Source organism: Nerophis ophidion, linkage group LG17 (assembly GCF_033978795.1).
Source record: "Nerophis ophidion isolate RoL-2023_Sa linkage group LG17, RoL_Noph_v1.0, whole genome shotgun sequence".
In the NCBI taxonomy this organism is placed as follows: Eukaryota; Metazoa; Chordata; class Actinopteri; order Syngnathiformes; family Syngnathidae; genus Nerophis; species Nerophis ophidion.
In genome coordinates, this window is record NC_084627.1 from 2,551,446 (window position 1) to 2,577,705 (window position 26,260).

Here is a 26,260-nt window from a genome sequence, read left to right on the forward strand (position 1 = left end):
CAGTCAGAACAGATTGGTGTTCTATGGTTTGGTTCTAACTAAATAGTATTGAACGCACCAAACGTATTGATGGTTGAAAAAAGAGGGCGGAGCCTACCGTGCACACGAAGCAGGTGTCATGCCAGGTGAATCCCAGAGCATCCAAGAACTTGTCGCCTGCCTCGATGGGGAAGTCGCAGCCGTGACAGTTGGCGCCAAACAGTTTGTAGTAGTCTGCAATCAACCAGGCGCGTTTAGTCTTGTGTTGAAGTGATTGCAAGAGCGCAGGGGCGCGCTTACCCATTTCACAGTACGGCTGTCCGTCCTCCATGTGGAAGGTGTTGCCCCTGATCGGCTGCTGACACGCCACGCACACGAAACACGACACGTGCCAGGTCTGCTTCAGCGCGTTGATGATCTCCTGCAAACACAACAACAAAGCTGTGAGATAAGTCAACACACAAAGGGATGGCTGTAGACCACCATAATGCATCCCATAGGCACTTTCCAAATGTTTTTCTTGCAATTCAGTAATCAGGGAAAGTCCAAATAAAAGAGGAGGCGTACAATATTCGTCAGAGAGTGGTGAGACTACAAAGGGTACAGTCCAGACGTCTCTCCTCAATTGAGCCAAATTTAATTTTGTCTCTGTTTAACTCCTTGCTTCTTATCCTGTTTAATAGATGTCGTCAGTGTTTGAACCTGACATCTTCTTTCCCCAAAAAGATATGCCATATCTCTCTCTCTGCTTCGGAACTCGACAGTACATGTTGTTGTTCATACTTCCTACAATGAACCACAGCTCACCAATGCTGGCAGCACTCATACAGCCCCGGACAATGACATTATGCTAGACAAGCTGTACACGGACTACTCTAAAGGATATCAACCCCTAATTTCTACAGTTTTGTCGGAATAATTGCATCCAAGTTATCACAAAACTGTGTTTTCATGAGTTCCCGGCGAGAGGACAAAAGCTGTCTTTGATCCTACTAAGTTATCACAAAACTGTGTTTCCAAGAAAAAGGCTTGTAAAACTTCACTGTGTAGGATGGGGAGCGACATGAAGGCGTCGGTTTCTTTGACGTGTAGTAAGCCACAGAAAGATTTTGTCTTGACCCGAGAACTACACAGCGGCGAGGAAGCGGGGCCGGAATCCCCTCCGGGCGCCGTTTCTTTGAGCTGTTTTACAACCTTTTGTTTGAACTGTTTTTAATCAAAGGCGAAGGCGGTTTACGACCCCCCTACCTTGGAAACAGCTGTTGCCGTGTAATCACGGTAAGTCCAATTAAAAGAGAAGGCGTATCGTCAGAGGGTGGTGAGATTACAAAGGGTACAGTCCAGACGTCTCTCCTCAATTGAGCCAAATTTTATTCTGTCTCTGTTTAACTCCTTGCTTCTTATCCTGTTTAATAGATGTCATCAGTGTTTGAACCTGACATCTTCTGTCAGCAGAGAGATACACCATATCTCTCTCTCTGCTTCGGAACTCGACAGTACATGTTGTCGTTCATACTTCCTACAATGAACCAGAGCTCACCAATGCCGGCGGCACTCATGCAGCCCCTGACGATGACACTACGACTGTGAACAAGACACAATTAACCTCCTTTACACTTGTATTGCCAGCCATTTAGACACTAATAGCTGTGTTTTGGTAGTAAATCGACAATGCAACACAAGCTGTACACTGACTACTCTAAATTGTATTTAAGTCTACATGAGAAGATACACTTTATCCCTTTATGTTGCAGAATGTCACAGTACTTGTTGTAGTCCATATTTCCTACATTCGTGCAGCGCCATATGTTATTTGACAACGTGATTACAGTAAATCGACAGTATACCGCGCTAAAAGCTGTACACTGACTACTCTAAAGCACATCGAGTGTACCTTCTACCGTTTTAGTCCAAATGCTTGCTCATACCCCGAGTATCTTCTGTTGGCAGAGGGCGCAACTGGGAGCGAAGAACTGCTCGTAGCAGTTCTCGCAGTGCACCTTGCCCTTCTCCTCCACAAACCCACGGTCCACCAGGGAGGCGTGGCAGTGGGCGCAGTCAAACTCCTCGGGGTGCCAGGACATCCCCATGGCCACCAGGAAGGGACCCCTGGGACAGAAGACCACACAAATTGTCACTAACAGGCAACAAAATTTCGTTTTAAAGGCCTACTGAAAGCCACTACTACCGACCACGCAGTCTGATAGTTTATATATCAATGATGAAATATTAACATTGCAACACATGCCAATACGGCCTTTTTAGTTTACTAAATTGCAATTTTAAATTTCGCGCGGAAGTATCCTGCTGAAAACATTCCCAGCTATAAGTAGTCTGTTTCCATCGCATAATTCCACAGTATTCTGGACATCTGTGTTGCTGAATCTTTTGCAATTTGTTCAATGAATAATGGAGACGTCAAAGAAGACAGACGTAGGTGGGAAGCGGTGTATTGCGGCCGCCTTTAGCAACACAAACACAGCCGGTGTTTCATTGTTTACATTCCCGAAAGACGACGGTGAAGTGGTCAAGCGAACGTGGTTCCCTACCACATGTCGACCGGCAGGTTTCGGTGAGAAAATGGTGGTAATAAGTCGGCTCTTACCGTATGCGTCGTTCCTCCTGCAGCTGCGGACTCTCTTGCCTCCTCCCATCGGCCGCCCCCGACCGTCGGATGCTTACACCGGTGAGGAGGGGGGGGGGGGGGGTAATCTCAGCCCGGCTACCGTCGCCTCGTCGAGAAACGTGGCTTCCCTCTGAGACACTGGCGGTCGCCACACCCTTTCGACTTTCAGGTTGTACAGGTAAAACCATATAATCTCACTAAAACTGAATTTTTTGCAATTTGTTCAATTAATAATATAGACTATAAAAAATAATGCTGTTGGTGGAAAGCGGTGGATTGCAGCTGCCTTTAGCACCGAGACACAGCCGGTGTTTCTTTGTTTGTTGTGAAGCTTTAATACAGAGCGGTCAAGCGAACATGTTTCTGTACGTCAACCAGCACAAGTTTTTGGTTGGGAAAATTGTGATATTAAGTCGGCTCTTACCGGAGACTTCAGTGGATTATGGGACCTCCTCCTGTAGCTGTCAAAAAGGCAGCTGTGATCTTGGCTCCTCGGCTTCTCTCAGAGACACTGGCGTTCACCGCAGCCATCCGACTTTCAGGTATGATTTTAGAATCTCACTAAAATACTAGTAACACAATAAGCATCCATCCATTTTCTACCGCTTATTCCCTTTTAGGGTGGCGGGGGGCGCTGGCACCTATCTCAGCTACAATCGGGCGGAAGGCGGGGTACACCCTGGACAAGTCGCCACCTCATCGCAGGGCCAACACAGATAGACAGACAACATTCACACTCTAGGGCCAATTTAGTGTTGCCAATCAACCTATCCCCAGGTGCATGTCTTTGGAAGTGGGAGGAAGCCGGAGTACCCGGAGGGAACCCACGCATTCACGGGGAGAACATGCAAACTCCATACAGAAAGATCCCGAGCCTGGATTTGAACCCAGGACTGCAGGACCTTCGTATTGTGAGGCAGACGCACTAACCCCTCTTCCACCGTGAAGCCCACACAATAAGCAGATAAGAAGAAAAAAAAAAAAAAAAAAAAGACGAGGGCAGTGGGATTCAGATGTTATTAGACTAATTTACTAGAATAATTCTGGAAAATGGGCTTCACGGTGGCAGAGGGGTTAGTGCATCTGCCTCACAATACAAAGGTCCTGCAGTCCTGGGTTCAAATCCAGGCTCGGGATCTTTCTGTGTGGAGTTTGCATGTTCTCCCCGTGAATGCGTGGGTTCCCTCCGGGTACTCCGGCTTCCTCCCACTTCCAAAGACATGCACCTGGGGATAGGTTGATTGGCAACACTAAATTGGCCCTAGTGTGTGAATGTGAGTGTGAATGTTGTCTGTCTATCTGTGTTGGCCCTGCGATGAGGTGGCGACTTGTCCAGGGTGTACCCCGCCTTCCGCCCAATTGTAGCTGAGATAGGCGCCAGCGCCCCCCGCAACCGCAAAAGGGAATAAGCGGTAGGAAATGGATGGATGGAGGGAGTTCTGGAAAATCCCTTACACAATACGCAGATAAGGGATTTTCCAGAATTCTTTTAGTAAATTAGTCTAATAACATCTGAATCGCTCCCACTGCCCTCGTCTTCTTTTTTTTTTTTTTTTTCCGTGTCCTTCACTCTCACTTTCCTCATCCACAAATCTTAAATCCTCGCTCAAATTAATGGGGAAATCGTCACTTTCTCGGTCCGAATCGCTCTCGCTGCTGGTGGCCATGATTGTAAACAATGTTCAGATGTGAGGAGCTCCACAACCCGTGACGTCACGCGCACATCGTCTGCTATTTCCGGTACAGGCGAGGCTTTTTTATTAGCGACCAAAAGTTGCAAACTTTATCGTGGATGTTCTCTACTAAATCCTTTCAACAAAAATTAGGCAATATCGCGAAATGATCAAGTATGACACATAGAATGGACCTGCTATCCCCGTTTAAATAAGAAAATCTCATTTCAGTAGGCCTTTAATGTGGATGTTTGTGTTAATACCTGATGACTTTATTGCACTTGTTGCACATGGGGGTTCGAGTCCCGGCCGGGATGTGCTCGGCTCGCTGCACCAGGGTGTTGAGGTCCTCGGGATGTGGTTGAGGGACCGGTCGATCCGGGCCTTTAAGCAGAGGGTTGGTAACTTTGCCAAACGAAGGAGCAGCACCTCCTTTAGGGAAGCCTAGGAAGGACATTTTTCAATATTATTCCTCCTTATCGCCTTTGGAACAGACGTGTTAGTGTCAGAAGATAAAAGCCCCCATCAGAAAAAAACCTCCCGTCATCCTTGCATGATTCATGAGACATCTGGGCCCTGGCACAGCAGCTCCACCCACCACAGAAAGACGAGACTTTTTTTTTTTTTTTTCCACCCACTGAGGAGGAAAAACACATTCCCAAAGTCAAGTGTGGACTCCTGCAAAAATAACGTAAGGAGATGCGATATTTGTCTCTGGGCAAAAACATTTCCAGGATGGAAGCGTGTGGGTTTTTTTTTTTTTTGCCCTCAGAATGAAATACGAAGCCACTGAAGACGAAAAAAAGCAAGCGCTCTTGGTGTATTTTTTTCCATGATGAAGTGAAGTGAATTATATTTATATAGCGCTTTTCTCTAGCGACTCCAACCCAATATCTAAGTTACATTTAAAGCAGTGTGGGTGGCACTGGGTGGGTGAAGTGTCTTGCCCAAGGACACAACGACAGTGACTAAGATGGCGGAAGCGGGAATCGAACCTGGAACCCTCAAGTTACCAACCGAGCTATGCCGCCCCCATGATGGTGATTATCATTATAGACTTAACATATTTTATACAAATATGTAAGAAATAATACAAAATAAATCTGGTGTTTTAAGTACTATTAACATTATATGAGGTGGCGACTTGTCCAGGGTGTACCCGCCTTCCACCTGAATGCGGCTGAGATAGGCTCCCGCGACCCCAAAAGGGTTTTACTACTTACTTATAAAATACTACACGGTCTAGCTCCATCCTATCTTGCCGATTGTATTGTACCGTATGTCCCGGCAAGAAATCTGCGTTGAAAAGACTCCGGCTTATTAGTGATTCCTAGAGCCCAAAAAAAGTCTGCGGGCTATAGAGCGTTTTCCGTTCGGGCTCCAGTACTCTGGAATGCCCTCCCGGTAACAGTTCGAGATGCTACCTCAGTAGAAGCATTTAAGTCTCACCTTAAAACTCATCTGTATACTCTAGCCTTTAAATAGACCTCCTTTTTAGACCAGTTGATCTGCCGCTTATTTTCTTTCTCCTATGTCCCCCCCTCCCTTGTGGAGGGGCTCCGGTCCGATGACCATGGATGAAGTACTGGCTGTCCAGAGTCGAGACCCAGGATGGACCGCTCGTCGGGACCCAGGATGGACCGCTCGCCTGTATCGGTTGGGGACGTCTCTACGCTGCTGATCCGCTTGAGATGGTTTCCTGTGGACGGGACTCTCGCTGCTGTCTTGGATCCGCTTGAACTGAACTCTCGCGGCTGTGTTGGAGCCACTATGGATTGAACTTTCACAGTATCATGTTAGACCCGCTCGACATCCATTGCTTTCGGTCCCCTAGAGGGGGGGGGGTGTTGCCCACATCTGAGGTCCTCTCCAAGGTTTCTCATAGTCAGCATTGTCACTGGCGTCCCACTGGATGTGAATTCTCCCTGCCCACTGGGTGTGAGTTTTCCTTGCCCTTTTGTGGGTTCTTCCGAGGATGTTGTAGTCATAATGATTTGTGCAGTCCTTTGAGACATTTGTGATTTGGGGCTATATAAATAAACATTGATTGATTGATTGATTGAAGCGGTAGAAATGGATGAATGGATGTATTGCAAACAATATTTTTGTAAAAATCATTTATTATTACATTCACGTCTTGCCCGTGCCAACTTTCCTTTGCCTTCCGGAAAAACAAACCCCAAAATCCACGCTCTGACGAATAATAATAATAATAATGCATGTATTTTTGCCATCAACTTTTTCATGGACTACTTATTTTAAGAGTGGATGGTGAGATCGACAGGCGGATCGGTGCGGCGTCTTCAGTAATGCGGACGTTGTACCGATCCGTTGTGGTGAAGAAGGAGCTGAGCCGGAAGGCAAAGCTCTCAATTTACCGGTCGATCTACGTTCCCATTCTCACCTATGGTCATGAGCTTTGGGTCATGACCGAAAGGATAAGATCACGGGTACAAGCGGCCGAAATGAGTTTCCTCTCCCTTAGAGATAGGGTGAGAAGCTCTGCCATCCGGGAGGAACTCAAAGTAAAGCCGCTGCTCCTTCACATCGAGAGGAGCCAGATGAGGTGGTCGGGGCATCCTCCACCCGAACGCCTCCCTAGGGAGGTGTTTAGGGCACGTCCAACCGGTAGGAGGCCACGGGGAAGACCCAGGACACGTTGGGAAGACTATGTCTCCCGGCTGGCCTGGGAACGCCTCAGGATCCCCCGGGAAGAGCTAGACGAAGTGGCTGGGGAGAGGGAAGTCTGGGCTTCCCTGCTTAGGCTGCTGCCCCCGCGACCCGACCTCGGATAAGCGGAAGATGATGGATGGATGGATGGATACTTATTTTAAGATGAATTAATGTTTTATTTAGGCAAGTACACACATAAATATTTGACTGAACAAAAAATTAAAACTTAAAAATGTCCAACTTGCGCACAAAGTTTTATGAAAATATAATTGAGCGCAGTAAGAACAAAAGAAAATGGGGGAAAAAAATGTATTAGTTCCGAAATAGGGGGAGTTTACATGTAAAGCAGCAGGAAGCTAAGTCTTCAAATAATAAAAAGAGTGGTGTGATTGTTTTAGTGTGTGACAAAGTGCAAACAGAAGAGGTGTCCTGGCTGGTCCGTTATTGGGATTGAGCAGGAAGCACAGTATAAAACGCTGCGTAGTGTTGCTTTAAAAAAGATACCAATTCAATATGCCTGTCATACAAAAGAGCTGATTTGTATAGTTCTGGTCCATCCATCCACCCATCCATTTTCTACCGCTTATTCCCTTTTGGGGTCGCGGAAGGCGGGGTACACCCTGGACAAGTCGCCACCTCATCGCAGGGCCAACACAGATAGACAGACAACATTCACACTCACATTCACACACTAGGGCCAATTTAGTGTTGCCATCAACCTATATTCTGTCTCTGTTTAATTCCTTGCTTCTTGTCTTGTTTAATAGATGTCATCAGTGTTCGAACCTGACCAAATGGGTTACGGTATAGCTCGGTTGGTAGAGCAGCCGGGCCAGCAACTTGAGGGTTGCAGGTTCGATTCCCGCTTCCGCCATCCTAGTCACTGCCGTTGTGTCCTTGGGCAAGACACTTTACCCACCTGCTCCCAGTGCCACCCACACTGGTTTAAATGTAACTTAGATATTGGGTTTCACTATGTAAAGCACTTTGAGTCACTAGAGAAAAGCGCTATATAAATATAATTCACTTCACTTCACTTCACTTGTATAGCGCTTTTCTACCTTCAAGGTATTCAAAGCACCCTGGACAAGTCGCCACCTCATCGCAGGGCCAACACGCAGACAACATTCACACTCGCATTCACACACTAGGGCCAATTTAGTGTTGCCAATCAACCTATCCCCAGGTGCATGTCTTTGGAGGTGGGAGGAAGCCGGAGTACCCGGAGGGAACCCACGCATTCACGGGGAGAACATGCATACTCAACACAGAAAGATCCCGAGCCTGGATTTGAACCCAGGACTGCAGGACCTTCGTCCAGTTCTGGTCCAGAAGTTGCAAAATATCTCACTTCATGCATTAAAGCATGGGTGTCAAACTCTGGCCCGCGGGCCACATTTGGCCCGCCGTGCAATTTCATTTGGCCCTTGAGGCAATATCAAATTAACATTAGAGCTGGCCCGTCGGCAGAGGTGGGTAGTAACGCGCTACATTTACTCCGTTACATTTACTTGAGTAACTTTCGGGATAAATTGTACTTTTACGAGTAGTTTTTATGCAACATACTTTTACTTTAGTATATTTATAGAGAAGAAACGCTACTTTTACTCCGTTCCATTTATCTACATTCAGCTCGCTACTCGCTACTTTTTTTTATCGATCTATTAATGTTTGTTTTGGTTAATGACAGAGCTTCAAAGTAGAATCTACGCATGCCTGCGTTTCACTAATCACATGCAGTCACTGGTGACGTTGGACCAATCAAACAGAGCCAGGCGGTCACATGACCCGATTTATACAAGTTGAAAAACTTATTGGGGTGTTACCATTTAGTGGTCAATTGTACGTAATATGTACTGTACTGTGCAATCTAATAATAAAAGTTTCAATCAATCAATAAAAAGTGTAAAGGAAAAAAGACACTTTTTATTTCAACCGTACTTCCCGTCAAAAGCCTAAAGACTGATCGCACAGTTCCTGTCTTCACAATAAAAGTGCCGCTCCATCGCGCCTTCGCTAACAAAATAAGAGTCTCCGAAAGCCAGCGCAAACAAGCGAGAAAGCTACGGGGTTTGCCGCCAATGTATTTCTAGTAAAGTGTATAAAAACCAATATGGAAGCTGGACAAATAAGATGACAAAAACCAACGACTTTCATGTGGTATTAGACAGAAAAGTGGAACTTTTTTTCTCCTCCATTTGAAAACATGGACGTCTGAGTCCAATCAATGCAAGTCATCACAATCAGGTAATACACCAATTTATATTCTTGTCTTCATGAAAGATAGGAATCTATATGGTAAACATGCATGTATATTCATTAAAACACATTCAACATGTGAACAAAAACGGCAAAATAAATACATATAAATTATATACTGTATATATATAAAGGTATGTATGTGTATATCTATATATATATTTAAATATAGATATATATATATATAATTTGTGTGTGTATAAATGATATGTGTGTGTATGTATATATGAGGTAGATCTCCTCAACTTGGTCATTTATTAAGTAATTGATGAACGTTGAAAAACTTTTTCGGGTGTTACCATTTAGTGGTCAATTGTACGGAATATGTACTGTACTGTGCTGTGCAATCTACTAATAAAAGTTTCAATCAATCAATCAATCAATGAATGCCTACTGAGCCTATGGTGCTGTTAAGTTATTGTGGCTCAATGTGCCATTTTTTTTGTTTTATTTTAATGTACTATTATTCAATATATAATATTGTTTTAGTTGCTTAAGAGATATTCCTGGCTCTGAATTTGCTCATTGCTATGTTTATGTTTTTGTGCATTGTTTGTTGCCGTAATCATTAAACAAACAGGTTACTCATCAGTTACTCAGTACTTGAGTAGTTTTTTCGCAACATACTTTTTACTTTTACTCAAGTAAATATTTGGGTGACTACTCCTTACTTTTACTTGAGTAATAAATCTCTAAAGTAACGGTACTCTTACTTGAGTACAATTTCTGGCTACTCTACCCACCTCTGCATTTGCCGCTAATACTCATACTTGCCAACTTTCCCGATTTTCCAACCATTCTCCCGAAGTTCTCCAGATTTCCACCCGGACAACTATATTGGGGGGGTGCCTAAAAGGCACTGCCTTTAGCTTTGTCTACAATATGTCGTCACGTCCGCTTTTCCTCCATACAAACAGCGTGCCGGCCCCAGCCACATAATATATGCAACTTATACACACACTTAAGTGAATGCCAGCATACTTGGTCAACAGCCATAAGGGTCAGACTGAGGGTGGCCGTATAAACAACTTTAACACTGTTACAAATATGCGCCGCACTGTGAACCCACACCAAACAAGAATGACAAAACACATTTCGGGAGAACATCTGCACCGTAACACAACATATCAATCAATCAATCAATGTTTACTTATATAGCCCTAAATCACTAGTGTCTCAAAGGGCTGCACAAACCACTACGACATCCTCGGTAGGCCCACATAAGGGCAAGGAAAACTCACACCCAGTGGGACGTCGGTGACAATGATGACTATGAGAACCTTGGAGAGGAGGAAAGCAATGGATGTCGAGCGGGTCTAACCGGGTATAACATGGTCACTACTGCCTACTTTGTCTTGTTATATTCTTATTTTACTGTTATATTGTTATTCCCATTCTTGCTTTTTAGTTTTTATTCTTATTCTAATATTTCTCTATTTTGTTTCCATTTAAACCCCCATTATTTACTTTTTACTTTTATTTAAATTGATCTCAACTCTGTACACTGCTGCTGGAATTTTAATTTTCCTAAAGGAACTCACCTGAAGGAATCAGTAAAGTACTATCTATCTATCTATCTATCTATCTAACACGATACTGTGAAAGTTCAATCCATACTGGATCCAACACAGTCAACATAGACACAACAGAACAAATACCCACAACCCCTTGCAGCACTAACTCTTCCGGGACGCTACAATATGCACCCCCCACTACCACTTAACCCCGCCCTCCACCCCCAACGCCACCCATCTCATTGTTTTTTTTTTTTTTAAAGATTTATTAGCCTGTGGAAAAATGTAATGTTGTTACCTCAGAAGGTTGCAAATAGAAAAGAGGCATTAAATGTTTTATTCAAATTTGATTAATTTTACCATTGATGTTTTTTTTTTAAAGTTGATTTTGCACTATTAAGTTATATAATTATTGCTTGTTCCATATTCAGCGGTAAAGCAAATCAGTGGAGCAAACTGAGCAATAATTAACAATTTATTCATGCACTTTCTCTTGCTACTTCAAGGCTTGAATGTTTGATTCGTTCATTATTATTTTATTTTCAAATGTGCTATTAGCCTGTGGAAAAAGTTGATTTTGATATTTACCTCAGAAGGCTGCAAATAGAAAAGAGTCATTAAATTTTTATTTAAATGTTATTCCCCAAAGGGAATAAGCGGTAGGAAATGGATGGATTAGCAAAAAATCTTTTTGGCATAAATTAGGTGAAGTTGCTGAATGTGAGTGTGAATGTTGTCTGTCTATCTGTGTTGGCCCTGCGATGAGGTGGCGACTTGTCCAGGGTGTACGCCGTCTTCCGCCGATTTTTGCTGAGATAGACACTAGCGCCCCCCAAAGGGAATAAGCGGTAGAAAATGGATGGATTTGCAAAAAATATTTTTGGCATAAATTAGGTGAAGTTGCTGAATGTGAGTGTGAATGTTGTCTGTCTATCTGTGTTGGCCCTGTGATGAGGTGGCAACTTGTCCAGGGTGTACCCCGCCTTCCGCCGATTTTAGCTGAGATAGACACTAGCGCCCCCCAAAGGGAATAAGCGGTTGAAAAATGGATGGATTTGCAAAAAATATTTTTGGCATAAATTAGGTGAAGTTGCTGAATGTGAGTGTGAATGTTGTCTGTCTATCTTTGTTGGCCCTGCGATGAGGTGGCGACTTGTCCAGGGTGTACCCCGCCTTCCGCCGATTTTAGCTGAGATAGGCACCAGCGCCCCCCAAAGGGAATAAGCGGTAGGAAATGGATGGATTTGCAAAAAATATTTTTGGCATAAATTAGGTGAAGTTGCTGAATGTGAGTGTGAATGTTGTCTGTCTATCTGTGTTGGCCCTGCAATGAGGTGGCGACTTGTCCAGGGTGTACGCCGCCTTCTGCCGAGTGTAGCTGAGATAGACACTAGCGCCCCCCAAAGGGAATAAGCGGTAGAAAATGGATGGATTAGCAAAAAATATTTTTGGCATAAATTAGGTGAAGTTGCTGAATGTGAGTGTGAATGTTGTCTGTCTATCTGTGTTGGCCCTGCGATGAGGTGGGGACTTGTCCAGGGTGTACCCCGCCTTCCGCCGATTGTAGCTGAGATAGGCACCAGCGCCCCCCAAAGGGAATAAGCGGTAGGAAATGGATGGATTTGCAAAAAATATTTTTGGCATAAATTAGGTGAAGTTGCTGAATGTGAGTGTGAATGTTGTCTGTCTATCTGTGTTGGCCCTGCGATGAGGGGGGACTTGTCCAGGGTGTACGCCACCTTCTGCCGAGTGTAGCTGAGATAGACACTAGCGCCCCCCAAAGGGAATAAGCGGTTGAAAAATGGATGGATTTGCAAAAAATATTTTTGGCATAAATTAGGTGAAGTTGCTGAATGTGAGTGTGAATGTTGTCTGTCTATCTGTGTTGGCCCTGCGATGAGGTGGCGACTTGTCCAGGGTGTACACCGCCTTCTGCCGAGTGTAGCTGAGATAGACACTAGCGCCCCCCAAAGGGAATAAGCGGTAGGAAATGGATGGATTAGCAAAAAATCTTTTTGGCATAAATTAGGTGAAGTTGCTGAATGTTGTCTGTCTATCTGTGTTGGCCCTGCGATGAGGTGGCAACTTGTCCAGGGTGTACCCCGCCTTCCGCCGATTGTAGCTGAGATAGGCACCAGTGCCCCCCAAAGGGAATAAGCGGTAGGAAATGGATGGATTTGCAAAAAATATTTTTGGCATAAATTAGGTGAAGTTGCTGAATGTGAGTGTGAATGTTGTCTGTCTATCTGTGTTGGCCCAGCGATGAGGTGGCGACTTGTCCAGGGTGTACCCCGCCTTCCGCCGATTTTAGCTGAGATAGACACTAGCGCCCCCCAAAGGGAATAAGCGGTTGAAAAATGGATGGATTTGCAAAAAATATTTTTGGCATAAATTAGGTGAAGTTGCTGAATGTGAGCGTGAATGTTGTCTGTCTATCTGTGTTGGCCCTGCGATGAGGTGGCGACTTGTCCAGAGTGTACCCCGCCTTCCGCCGATTTTAGCTGAGATAGGCACCAGCGCCCCCCAAAGGGAATAAGCGGTAGGAAATGGATGGATTTGCAAAAAATATTTTTGGCATAAATTAGGTGAAGTTGCTGAATGTGAGTGTGAATGTTGTCTGTCTATCTGTGTTGGCCCTGCGATGAGGTGGCGACTTGTCCAGGGTGTACGCCGTCTTCCGCCGATTTTTGCTGAGATAGACACTAGCGCCCCCCAAAGGGAATAAGCGGTAGAAAATGGATGGATTTGCAAAAAATATTTTTGGCATAAATTAGGTGAAGTTGCTGAATGTGAGTGTGAATGTTGTCTGTCTATCTGTGTTGGCCCTGTGATGAGGTGGCAACTTGTCCAGGGTGTACCCCGCCTTCCGCCGATTTTAGCTGAGATAGACACTAGCGCCCCCCAAAGGGAATAAGCGGTTGAAAAATGGATGGATTTGCAAAAAATATTTTTGGCATAAATTAGGTGAAGTTGCTGAATGTGAGTGTGAATGTTGTCTGTCTATCTGTGTTGGCCCAGCGATGAGGTGGCGACTTGTCCAGGGTGTACCCCGCCTTCCGCCGATTTTAGCTGAGATAGACACTAGCGCCCCCCAAAGGGAATAAGCGGTTGAAAAATGGATGGATTTGCAAAAAATATTTTTGGCATAAATTAGGTGAAGTTGCTGAATGTGAGTGTGAATGTTGTCTGTCTATCTGTGTTGGCCCTGCGATGAGGTGGCGACTTGTCCAGAGTGTACCCCGCCTTCCGCCGATTTTAGCTGAGATAGGCACCAGCGCCCCCCAAAGGGAATAAGCGGTAGGAAATGGATGGATTTGCAAAAAATATTTTTGGCATAAATTAGGTGAAGTTGCTGAATGTGAGTGTGAATGTTGTCTGTCTATCTGTGTTGGCCCTGCAATGAGGTGGCGACTTGTCCAGGGTGTACGCCGCCTTCTGCCGAGTGTAGCTGAGATAGACACTAGCGCCCCCCAAAGGGAATAAGCGGTAGAAAATGGATGGATTAGCAAAAAATATTTTTGGCATAAATTAGGTGAAGTTGCTGAATGTGAGTGTGAATGTTGTCTGTCTATCTGTGTTGGCCCTGCGATGAGGTGGGGACTTGTCCAGGGTGTACCCCGCCTTCCGCCGATTGTAGCTGAGATAGGCACCAGCGCCCCCCAAAGGGAATAAGCGGTAGGAAATGGATGGATTTGCAAAAAATATTTTTGGCATAAATTAGGTGAAGTTGCTGAATGTGAGTGTGAATGTTGTCTGTCTATCTGTGTTGGCCCTGCGATGAGGGGGGACTTGTCCAGGGTGTACGCCACCTTCTGCCGAGTGTAGCTGAGATAGACACTAGCGCCCCCCAAAGGGAATAAGCGGTTGAAAAATGGATGGATTTGCAAAAAATATTTTTGGCATAAATTAGGTGAAGTTGCTGATTGTGAGTGTGAATGTTGTCTGTCTATCTGTGTTGGCCCTGCGATGAGGTGGCGACTTGTCCAGGGTGTACGCCGCCTTCTGCCGAGTGTAGCTGAGATAGACACTAGCGCCCCCCAAAGGGAATAAGCGGTAGGAAATGGATGGATTAGCAAAAAATCTTTTTGGCATAAATTAGGTGAAGTTGCTGAATGTTGTCTGTCTATCTGTGTTGGCCCTGCGATGAGGTGGCAACTTGTCCAGGGTGTACCCCGCCTTCCGCCGATTGTAGCTGAGATAGGCACCAGTGCCCCCCAAAGGGAATAAGCGGTAGGAAATGGATGGATTTGCAAAAAATATTTTTGGCATAAATTAGGTGAAGTTGCTGAATGTGAGTGTGAATGTTGTCTGTCTATCTGTGTTGGCCCTGCGATGAGGGGGGACTTGTCCAGGGTGTACGCCACCTTCTGCCGAGTGTAGCTGAGATAGACACTAGCGCCCCCCAAAGGGAATAAGCGGTTGAAAAATGGATGGATTTGCAAAAAATATTTTTGGCATAAATTAGGTGAAGTTGCTGAATGTGAGTGTGAATGTTGTCTGTCTATCTGTGTTGGCCCTGCGATGAGGTGGCGACTTGTCCAGGGTGTACGCCGCCTTCTGCCGAGTGTAGCTGAGATAGACACTAGCGCCCCCCAAAGGGAATAAGCGGTAGGAAATGGATGGATTAGCAAAAAATCTTTTTGGCATAAATTAGGTGAAGTTGCTGAATGTTGTCTGTCTATCTGTGTTGGCCCTGCGATGAGGTGGCAACTTGTCCAGGGTGTACCCCGCCTTCCGCCGATTGTAGCTGAGATAGGCACCAGTGCCCCCCAAAGGGAATAAGCGGTAGGAAATGGATGGATTTGCAAAAAATATTTTTGGCATAAATTAGGTGAAGTTGCTGAATGTGAGTGTGAATGTTGTCTATCTGTGTTGGCCCTGCGATGAGGTGGCGACTTGTCCAGGGTGTACCCCGCCTTCCGCCGATTTTAGCTGAGATAGACACCAGCGCCCCCCAAAGGGAATAAGCGGTTGAAAAATGGATGGATTTGCAAAAAATATTTTTGGCATAAATTAGGTGAAGTTGCTGAATGTGAGTGTGAATGTTGTCTGTCTATCTGTGTTGGCCCTGCGATGAGGTGGCGACTTGTCCAGAGTGTACCCCGCCTTCCGCCGATTTTAGCTGAGATAGGCACCAGCGCCCCCCAAAGGGAATAAGCGGTAGGAAATGGATGGATTTGCAAAAAATATTTTTGGCATAAATTAGGTGAAGTTGCTGAATGTGAGTGTGAATGTTGTCTGTCTATCTGTGTTGGCCCTGCAATGAGGTGGCGACTTGTCCAGGGTGTACGCCGCCTTCTGCCGAGTGTAGCTGAGATAGACACTAGCGCCCCCCAAAGGGAATAAGCGGTAGAAAATGGATGGATTAGCAAAAAATATTTTTGGCATAAATTAGGTGAAGTTGCTGAATGTGAGTGTGAATGTTGTCTGTCTATCTGTGTTGGCCCTGCGATGAGGTGGGGACTTGTCCAGGGTGTACCCCGCCTTCCGCCGATTGTAGCTGAGATAGGCACCAGCGCCCCCCAAAGGGAATAAGCGGTAGGAAATGGATGGATTTGCAAAAAATATTTTTGGCATAAATTAGGTGAAGTTGCTGAATGTGAGTGTGAATGTTGTCTGTCTATCTGTGTTGGCCCTGCGATGAGGGGGGACTTGTCCAGGGTGTACCCCGCCTTCCGCCGATTTTAGCTGAGATAGACACCAGCGCCCCCCAAAGGGAATAAGCGGTTGAAAAATGGATGGATTTGCAAAAAATATTTTTGGCATAAATTAGGTGAAGTTGCTGATTGTGAGTGTGAATGTTGTCTGTCTATCTGTGTTGGCCCTGCGATGAGGGGGGACTTGTCCAGGGTGTACGCCGCCTTCTGCCGAGTGTAGCTGAGATAGACACTAGCGCCCCCCAAAGGGAATAAGCGGTAGGAAATGGATGGATTAGCAAAAAATCTTTTTGGCATAAATTAGGTGAAGTTGCTGAATGTGAGTGTGAATGTTGTCTGTCTATCTGTGTTGGCCCTGCGATGAGGTGGCGACTTGTCCAGGGTGTACGCCGCCTTCTGCCGAGTGTAGCTGAGATAGACACTAGCGCCCCCCAAAAGGAATAAGCGGTAGGAAATGGATGGATTTGCAAAAAATATTTTTGGCATAAATTAGGTGAAGTTGCTGAATGTGAGTGTGAATGTTGTCTGTCTATCTGTGTTGGCCCTGCGATGAGGTGGCGACTTGTCCAGGGTGTACGCCGCCTTCCGCCGATTGTAGCTGAGATAGGCACCAGCGCCCCCCAAAGGGAATAAGCGGTTGAAAAATGGATGGATTTGCAAAAAATATTTTTGGCATAAATTAGGTGAAGTTGCTGAATGTGAGTGTGAATGTTGTCTGTCTATCTGTGTTGGCCCTGCGATGAGGTGGCGACTTGTCCAGGGTGTACCCCGCCTTCCGCCCGATTGTAGCTGAGATAGGCGCCAGCGCCCCCCGCGACCCCAAAAAAAGGGAATAAGCGGTAGAAAATGGATGGATGGATGGATAGACACTAGCGCCCCCCAAAGGGAATAAGCGGTTGAAAAATGGATGGATTTGCAAAAAATATTTTTGGCATAAATTAGGTGAAGTTGCTGAATGTGAGTGTGAATGTTGTCTGTCTATCTGTGTTGGCCCTGCGATGAGGTGGCGACTTGTCCAGGGTGTACGCCGCCTTCTGCCGAGTGTAGCTGAGATAGACACTAGCGCCCCCCAAAGGGAATAAGCGGTAGTAAATGGATGGATTAGCAAAAAATATTTTTGGCATAAATTAGGTGAAGTTGCTGAATGTGAGTGTGAATGTTGTCTGTCTATCTGTGTTGGCCCTGCGATGAGGTGGCGACTTGTCCAGGGTGTATGCCGCCTTCTGCCGAGTGTAGCTGAGATAGACACTAGCGCCCCCCAAAGGGAATAAGCGGTAGAAAATGGATGGATTAGCAAAAAATCTTTTTGGCATAAATTAGGTGAAGTTGCTGAATGTTGTCTGTCTATCTGTGTTGGCCCTGTGATGAGGTGGCAACTTGTCCAGGGTGCACGCCACCTTCCGCCGATTTTAGCTGAGATAGACACTAGCGCCCCCCAAAGGGAATAAGCGGTTGAAAAATGGATGGATTTGCAAAAAATATTTTTGGCATAAATTAGGTGAAGTTGCTGAATGTGAGTGTGAATGTTGTCTGTCTATCTGTGTTGGCCATTCGATGAGGTGGCGACTTGTCCAGGGTGTACGCCGCCTTCCGCCGATTGTAGCTGAGATAGACACTAGCGCCCCCCAAAGGGAATAAGCGGTAGAAAATGGATGGATTAGCAAAAAATATTTTTGGCAGAAATTAGGTGAAGTTGCTGAATGTGAGTGTGAATGTTGTCTGTCTATCTGTGTTGGCCCTGCGATGAGGTGGCGACTTGTCCAGGGTGTACCCCGCCTTCTGCCGAGTGTAGCTCAGATAGACACTAGCGCCCCCCAAAGGGAATAAGCGGTAGAAAATGGATGGATTAGCAAAAAATCTTTTTGGCATATATTAGGTGAAGTTGCTGAATGTTGTCTGTCTATCTGTGTTGGCCCTGCGATGAGGTGGCAACTTGTCCAGGGTGTACCCCGCCTTCCGCCGATTGTAGCTGAGATAGGCACCAGTGCCCCCCAAAGGGAATAAGCGGTTGAAAAATGGATGGATTTGCAAAAAATATTTTAGGCATAAATTAGGTGAAGTTGCTGAATGTGAGTGTGAATGTTGTCTGTCTATCTGTGTTGGCCCTGCGATGAGATGGCGACTTGTCCAGGGTGTACCCCGCCTTCCGCCGATTGTAGCTGAGATAGGCACCAGCGCCCCCCAAAAGGAATAAGCGGTAGGAAATGGATGGATTTGCAAAAAATATTTTTGGCATAAATTAGGTGAAGTTGCTGAATGTGAGTGTGAATGTTGTCTGTCTATCTGTGTTGGCCCTGTGATGAGGTGGCGACTTGTCCAGGGTGTACGCCGCCTTCTGCCGAGTGTAGCTGAGATAGACACTAGCGCCCCCCAAAGGGAATAAGCGGTAGAAAATGGATGGATTAGCAAAAAATCTTTTTGGCATAAATTAGGTGAAGTTGCTGAATGTGAGTGTGAATGTTGTCTGTCTATCTGTGTTGGCCCTGCAATGGGGTGGCGACTTGTCCAGGGTGTACGCCGCCTTCTGCCGAGTGTAGCTGAGATAGACACTAGCGCCCCCCAAAGGGAATAAGCGGTAGGAAATGGATGGATTAGCAAAAAATCTTTTTGGCATAAATTAGGTGAAGTTGCTGAATGTGAGTGTGAATGTTGTCTGTCTATCTGTGTTGGCCCTGCGATGAGGTGGCAATTTGTCCAGGGTGTACCCCGCCTTCCGCCGATTGTAGCTGAGATAGGCACCAGCGCCCCCCAAAGGGAATAAGCGGTAGGAAATGGATGGATTTGCAAAAAATATTTTTGGCATAAATTAGGTGAAGTTGCTGAATGTTGTCTGTCTATCTGTGTTGGCCCTGTGATGAGGTGGCAACTTGTCCAGGGTGTACCCCGCCTTCCGCCGATTTTAGCTGAGATAGACACTAGCGCCCCCCAAAGGGAATAAGCGGTTGAAAAATGGATGGATTTGCAAAAAATATTTTTGGCATAAATTAGGTGAAGTTGCTGAATGTGAGTGTGAATGTTGTCTGTCTATCTGTGTTGGCCCTGCGATGAGGTGGCGACTTGTCCAGGGTGTACACCGCCTTCTGCCGAGTGTAGCTGAGATAGGCACCAGCGCCCCCCAAAGGGAATAAGCGGTAGGAAATGGATGGATTTGCAAAAAATATTTTTGGCATAAATTAGGTGAAGTTGCTGAATGTGAGTGTGAATGTTGTCTGTCTATCTGTGTTGGCCCTGCGATGAGGTGGGACTTGTCCAGGGTGTACCCCGCCTTCCGCCCGATTGTAGCTGAGCGCCCCCCCGCGACCCCGAAAGGGAATAAGCGGTAGAAAATGGATGGATGGATGTTATTTGATATAACATTGATATTTTTTTAATTATTATTATTTGAAACTGGATTTTGCATGTCACTAAAGTTATATAAGCCTTGCTTGTTCAATATTTAATGCAAAACTTGTTTGGGTTCCTATTAAAAGATTAATTTGTTCAACCTTGGCCCGCGGCTTTTGTTCCGTTTAAAATTTCGGCCCACTCTGTATTTGAGTTTGACACCCCCCCCGCATTAAAGTGAACTATTCATCTCACTTAAAACAGACCTTTAAAGAGTTCCACCATTGAAGCTTCCGCGTGCATCCAGCGAGTCACATTTAAGTGTCATGGCGGTCATACTTTGAATGCCATCTTTTTGATAGCCGATGCACGACGGCGGGGGGGTGGAAATTGAGCTTTTCACTGTGGCTTCCTTATCTAAAAGCTGTAGGGATGAATTCAAGCTGGTGAGAGCAAAGAGCACCCAGGGTGGGGAGAAATAAAGCAAACGTGTTCATTGCTGTCTGGCCGAGGAAGATAAGCCGAGGAGAGTCACCGGGAGATGACGACTAAATGGAATCGCAGCAGGAAGTTGTGGATTTATGTGCTGGGTTTCATCAAAAGCGCGTTATTTATCAAAAAGGGTAATTCCTACGATAAAAAAACGCTTGAAGTGTCAGCATTTGGCATTTATTTGAAAACTCCTTTGTGATATTGTTGACTTTATTACAAACCCCGTTTCCATATGAGTTGGGAAATTGTGTTAGATGTAAATATAAACGGAATACAATGATTTGTAAATCATTTTCAACCCATATTCAGTTGAATGCACTACAAGACAACATATTTGATGTTCAAACTCATAAACTAAATAACTTAGAATTTCATGGCTACAACACGTGCCAAAGTAGTTGGGAAAGGGCATGTTAGGTCAATCTGTCAATATGACGTTTTTAAAGATTTAAGTTGTATGCTCTTTTTGTCAAAGAAAACCATGTTTTTTTTTATTGGAAAAAACACAAAATATGCAATATTTTCACCCAATAAAATTTTAAAGTAGAATGTTTGAGATTATATAATAATTGGAGCCGGAATTAGGTCAACAACTCATAACATCATTGATTTTAATTCACTATTATTTTTTATGCAATGACACTTAAAAACAAAACACACTGATCCAAAGGGGTCCTACTCATTAAAGTGTTGAAAAATAAAAATAACATTTTTTACTGTTTACTTTTAACACAATGTTCTGGAGATCAACTTCAGATCTATTCGTCAATTATAAGGTTTTTTTGTTTATGTTTTTTGTTTGTTCGTTTTAGGACATTCTTTAAAAAAAAAAAAAAAAAAAAACAGCTCAGTTTTTTATATGGCAAACACAAAATATCCAATATTTGCCCCAAAAAATGTCTCAAAGTGGAATACTTAATGTGACCTAATTGGAGCCTTGATTAGGTCAATAATTTATTAGAGTAAACATTGCAACATTTTCTTGTTACATTTCACCTGTTTTGCTCTTTTAAACCACTTTTTAGGTTTTTAATTTTTTTTCCATAGTATTTTTATGTGCCGTGGGGCCGTTAAAAAATGACCTGCGGGCCGCACTTTGGACACCCCTGATTTAGATGTCATGTTTCGGATGGGGAAAAAAACACAAAATATGTAATATTTTCACCCAATAACATTTTTAAGTAGAATGTTTGAGATTATATAATAATTGGAGCCAGAAAAAGGTCAAAAACTCATAACATCATTGATTTTAATTCACTATTATTTTTTATGCAATGACACTTAAAAACAAAACACACTGATCCAAAAGGGTCCTACTCATTAAAGTGTTGAAAAATAAATTATATATCTTTTTTTACTGTTTACTTTTAACACAATGTTCTGGATATCATCTTCAGATCTATTCGTCAATTATAAGGTTTTTTTTTGTTTATGTTTTTTGTTTGTTCGTTTTAGGCCATTCTTTAAAAAAAAAAAAAAAACAGCTCAGTTTTTTATATGGCAAACACAAAATATCCAACATTTGCCTCAAAAAATGCCTCAAAGTGGAATATTTAATGTGACCTAATTGGAGCCTTGATTAGGTCAATAATTTATTAGAGTAAACATTGCAACATTTTCTTCTTACATTTCACCCGTTTTGCTCTTTTATACCACTTTTTAGGTTTTTAATTTTTTTCCATAGTATTTGTAAATTGTGCCGTGGGGCCGTTAAAAAATGGCCCCCGGGCCGCACTTTGGACACCCCTGATTTAGATGTCATGTTTCGGATGGGAAAAAAAACACAAAATATGCAATATTTTCACCCAATTTCATTTTTAACAGAATATTTGAGATTATATAATAATTGGAGCCAGAAAAAGGTCAAAAACTCATAACATCATTGATTTTAATTCATTATTTTTTATGCAATGACACTTAAAAACAAAACACACTGATCCAAAAGGGTCCTACTCATTAAAGTGTTGAAAAATAAATTATATATTTTTTTTTTACTGTTTACTTTTAACACAATGTTCTGGATATCAACTTCAGATCTATACGTCAATTATAAGGTTTTTTTTTTGTTTATGTTTTTTGTTTGTTCGTTTTAGGCCATTCTTTAAAAAGAAAAAAAAAACAGCTCAGTTTTTTATATGGCAAACACAAAATATCCAACATTTGCCTCAAAAAATATCTCAAAGTGGAATATTTAATGTGACCTAATTGGAGCCTTGATTAGGTCAATAATTTATTAGAGTAAAAATTGCAACATTTTCTTCTTACATTTCACCTGTTTTGCTCTTTTATACCACTTTTTATGTTTTTAATTTTTTTCCATAGTATTTGTAAAATGTGCCGTGGGGCCGTTAAAAAATGACCCCCGGGCCGCACTTTGGACACCCCTGATTTAGATGTCATGTTTCGGATGGAAAAAAAACACAAAATATGCAATATTTTCACCCAATAAAATTTTTAACAGAATATTTGAGATTATATAACAATTGGAGCCAGAAAAATGTCAAAAACTCATAACATCATTGATTTTAATTCACTATTATTTTTTATGCAATGACACTTAAAAACAAAACACACTGATCCAAAAGGGTCCTACTCATTAAAGTGTTGAAAAATAAATTATATATATTTTTTTTACTGTTTACTTTTAACACAATGGTCTCGAGATCAACTTCAGATCTATTCGTCAATTATACGTTTTTTTTTTTGTTTATGTTTTTTGTTTGTTCGTTTTAGGCCATTCTTTAAAAAAAAAAAAAAAAAAAAACAGCTCAGTTTTTTATATGGCAAACACAAAATATCCAATATTTGCCTCAAAGTGGAATATTTAATGTGACCTAATTGGAGCCTTGATTAGGTCAATAATTTATTAGAGTAAACATTGCAACATTTTCTTGTTACATTTCACCCGTTTTGCTCTTTTATACCACTTTTTAGGTTTTTAATTTTTTTCCATTGTATTTGTAAAATGTGCCGTGGGGCCGTTAAAAAATGGCCCCCGGGCCGCACTTTGGACACCCCTGATTTAGATGTCATGTTTCGGATGGGAAAAAAAACACAAAATATGCAATATTTTCACCCAATCCAATTTTTAAGTAGAATATTTGAGATTATGTAATAATTGGAGCCAGAAAAAGGTCAACAGCTCATAACATCATTGATTTTAATTCATTATTTTTTATTATTTAATGACACTTAAAAACAAAACACACTGATCCAAAAGGGTCCTACTCATTAAAGTGTTGAAAAATAAAAATGACATTTTTTACTGTATACTTTTAACACAATGTTCTCGAGATCAACTTCAGATCTATCCGTCAATTATAAGGGTTTTTTTGTGCATGTTTTTTGTTTGTTTGTTTGTTTTAGGACATTCTTTAAAAAAAAAAAAAAACGGCTCAGTTTTTTATATGGCAAACACAAAATATCCAATATTTGCCTCAAAAAATGTCTCAAAGTGGAATATTTAATGTGACCTAATTGGAGCCTTGATTAGGTCAATAATTTATTAGAGTAAACATTGCAACATTTTCTTCTTACATTTCACCCGTTTTGCTCTTTTATACCACTTTTTAGGTTTTTAATTTTTTTCCATAGTATTTTTATGTGCCGTGGGGCCGTTAAAAAATGGCCCCCGGGCCGCACTTTGGACACCCCTGATTTAGATGTCATGTTTCGGATGGAAAAAAAACACAAAATATGTAATATTTTCACCCAATAAAATTTTTAAGTAGAATTTTGAGATTATATAATAATTGGAGCCGGAAAAAGGTCAAAAACTCATAACATCATTGATTTTAATTCACTATTATTTTTTATGCAATGACACTTAAAAACAAAACACACTGATCCAAAAGGGTCCTACTCATTAAAGTGTTGAAAAATATATTATATATATATTTTTTTTTACTGTTTACTTTTAACACAATGGTATCGAGATCAACTTCAGATCTATTCGTCAATTATAAGTTTTTTTTTTGTTTATGTTTTTTGTTTGTTTGTTTTAGGCCATTCTTTAAAAAAAAAAAAAAAAAACAGCTCAGTTTTTTATATGGCAAACATAAAATATCCAACATTTGCCTCAAAAAATGTCTCAAAGTGGAATATTTAATGTGACCTAATTGGAGCCTTGATTAGGTCAATAATTTATTAGAGTAAACATTGCAACATTTTCTTCTTACATTTCACCCGTTTTGCTCTTTTATACCACTTTTTATGTTTTTAATTTTTTTCCATAGTATTTGTAAAATGTGCCGTGGGGCCGTTAAAAAAATGGCCCGCGGGCCGCACTTTGGACACCCCTGATTTAGATGTCATGTTTCGGATGGGAAAAAAAACACAAAATATGTAATATTTTCACCCAATAAAATTTTTAAGTAGAATGTTTGAGATTATATAATAATTGGAGCCGGAAAAAGGTCAAAAACTCATAACATCATTGATTTTAATTCACTATTATTTTTTATGCAATGACACTTAAAAACAAAACACACTGATCCAAAAGGGTCCTACTCATTAAAGTGTTGAAAAATATATTATATATATATTTTTTTACTGTTTACTTTTAACACAATGGTATCGAGATCAACTTCAGATCTATACGTCAATTATAAGTTTTTTTTTTGTTTGTTCGTTTTAGGACATTCTTTAAAAAAAAAAACAAAAAAAACAGCTCAGTTTTTTATATGGCAAACACAAAATATCCAACATTTGCCCCAAAAAATATCTCAAAGTGGAATATTTAATGTGACCTAATTGGAGCCTTGATTAGGTCAATAATTTATTAGAGTAAACATTGCAACATTTTCTTGTTACATTTCACCCGTTTTGCTCTTTTAAACCACTTTTTAGGTTTTTAATTTTTTTTCCATAGTATTTTTATGTGCCGTGGGGCCGTTAAAAAATGGCCCCCGGGCCGCACTTTGGACACCCCTGATTTAGATGTCATGTTTCAGATGGGAAAAAAACACAAAATATGCAATATTTTCACCCAATAAAATTTTTAACAGAATATTTGAGATTATATAACAATTGGAGCCAGAAAAAGGTCAACAACTCATAACATCATTGATTTTAATTCACTATTATTTTTTATGCAATGACACTTAAAAACAAAACACACTGATCCAAAAGGGTCCTACTCATTAAAGTGCTGAAAAATAAATTATATATATATTTTTTTACTGTTTACTTTTAACACAATGTTCTGGAGATCAACTTCAGATCTATCCGTCAATTATAAGTTTTTTTTTTGTTTATGTTTTTTGTTTGTTTGTTTTAGGCCATTCTTAAAAAAAAAAAAAAACAGCTCAGTTTTTTATATGGCAAACACAAAATATCCAACATTTGCCCCAAAAATATCTCAAAGTGGAATATTTAATGTGACCTAATTGGAGCCTTGATTAGGTCAATAATTTATTAGAGTAAACATTGCAACATTTTCTTGTTACATTTACCCCGTTTGCTCTTTTAAACCACTTTTTAGGTTTTTAATTTTTTTCCATAATATTTTACTGTGCCGTGAGGCCGTTAAAAAATGGCCCCCGGGCCGCACTTTGGACACCCCTGATTTAGATGTCATGTTTCAGATGGAAAAAAACCACAAAATATGCAATATTTTCACCCAATAAAATTTTTAAGTAGAATATTTGACATTATATAATAATTGGAGCCAGAAAAAGGTCAAAAACTCAAAACATCATTGATTTTAATTCATTATTTTTTATGCAATGACACTTAAAAACAAAACACACTGATCCAAAAGGGTCCTACTCATTAAAGTGCTGAAAAATAAATTATATATATTTTTTTACTGTTTACTTTTAACACAATGGTCTCGAGATCAACTTCAGATCTATTCGTCAATTATACGTTTTTTTTTTTGTTTGTTTTTTGTTTGTTCGTTTTAGGCCATCCTAAAAAAAAAAACAGCTCAGTTTTTTATATGGCAAACACAAAATATCCAATATTTGCCTCAAAAAATGTCTCAAAGTGGAATATTTAATGTGACCTAATTGGAGCCTTGATTAGGTCAATAATTTATTAGAGTAAACATTGCAACATTTT

The 26,260-nt window shown here is 41.9% G+C and overlaps 1 protein-coding gene across 3 annotated transcripts in view; it reads right to left on the reverse strand.

The window, feature by feature from the left end:
• The window catches only part of pdlim5b (PDZ and LIM domain 5b), a 201,158-nt gene that overhangs the window by 3,731 nt on the left and 171,167 nt on the right, over positions 1 to 26,260 (reverse strand). For all 3 annotated transcript variants that reach the window (XM_061875712.1, XM_061875714.1, XM_061875713.1), the window contains exons 9-12: positions 4,542 to 4,722; positions 1,908 to 2,088; positions 280 to 400; positions 98 to 213 (exon numbers count right to left, since the gene is read on the reverse strand). In XM_061875712.1, the coding sequence (XP_061731696.1) occupies positions 98 to 213; positions 280 to 400; positions 1,908 to 2,088; positions 4,542 to 4,722 (599 nt within the window). The remainder of the gene's footprint in view (positions 1 to 97; positions 214 to 279; positions 401 to 1,907; positions 2,089 to 4,541; positions 4,723 to 26,260) is intronic.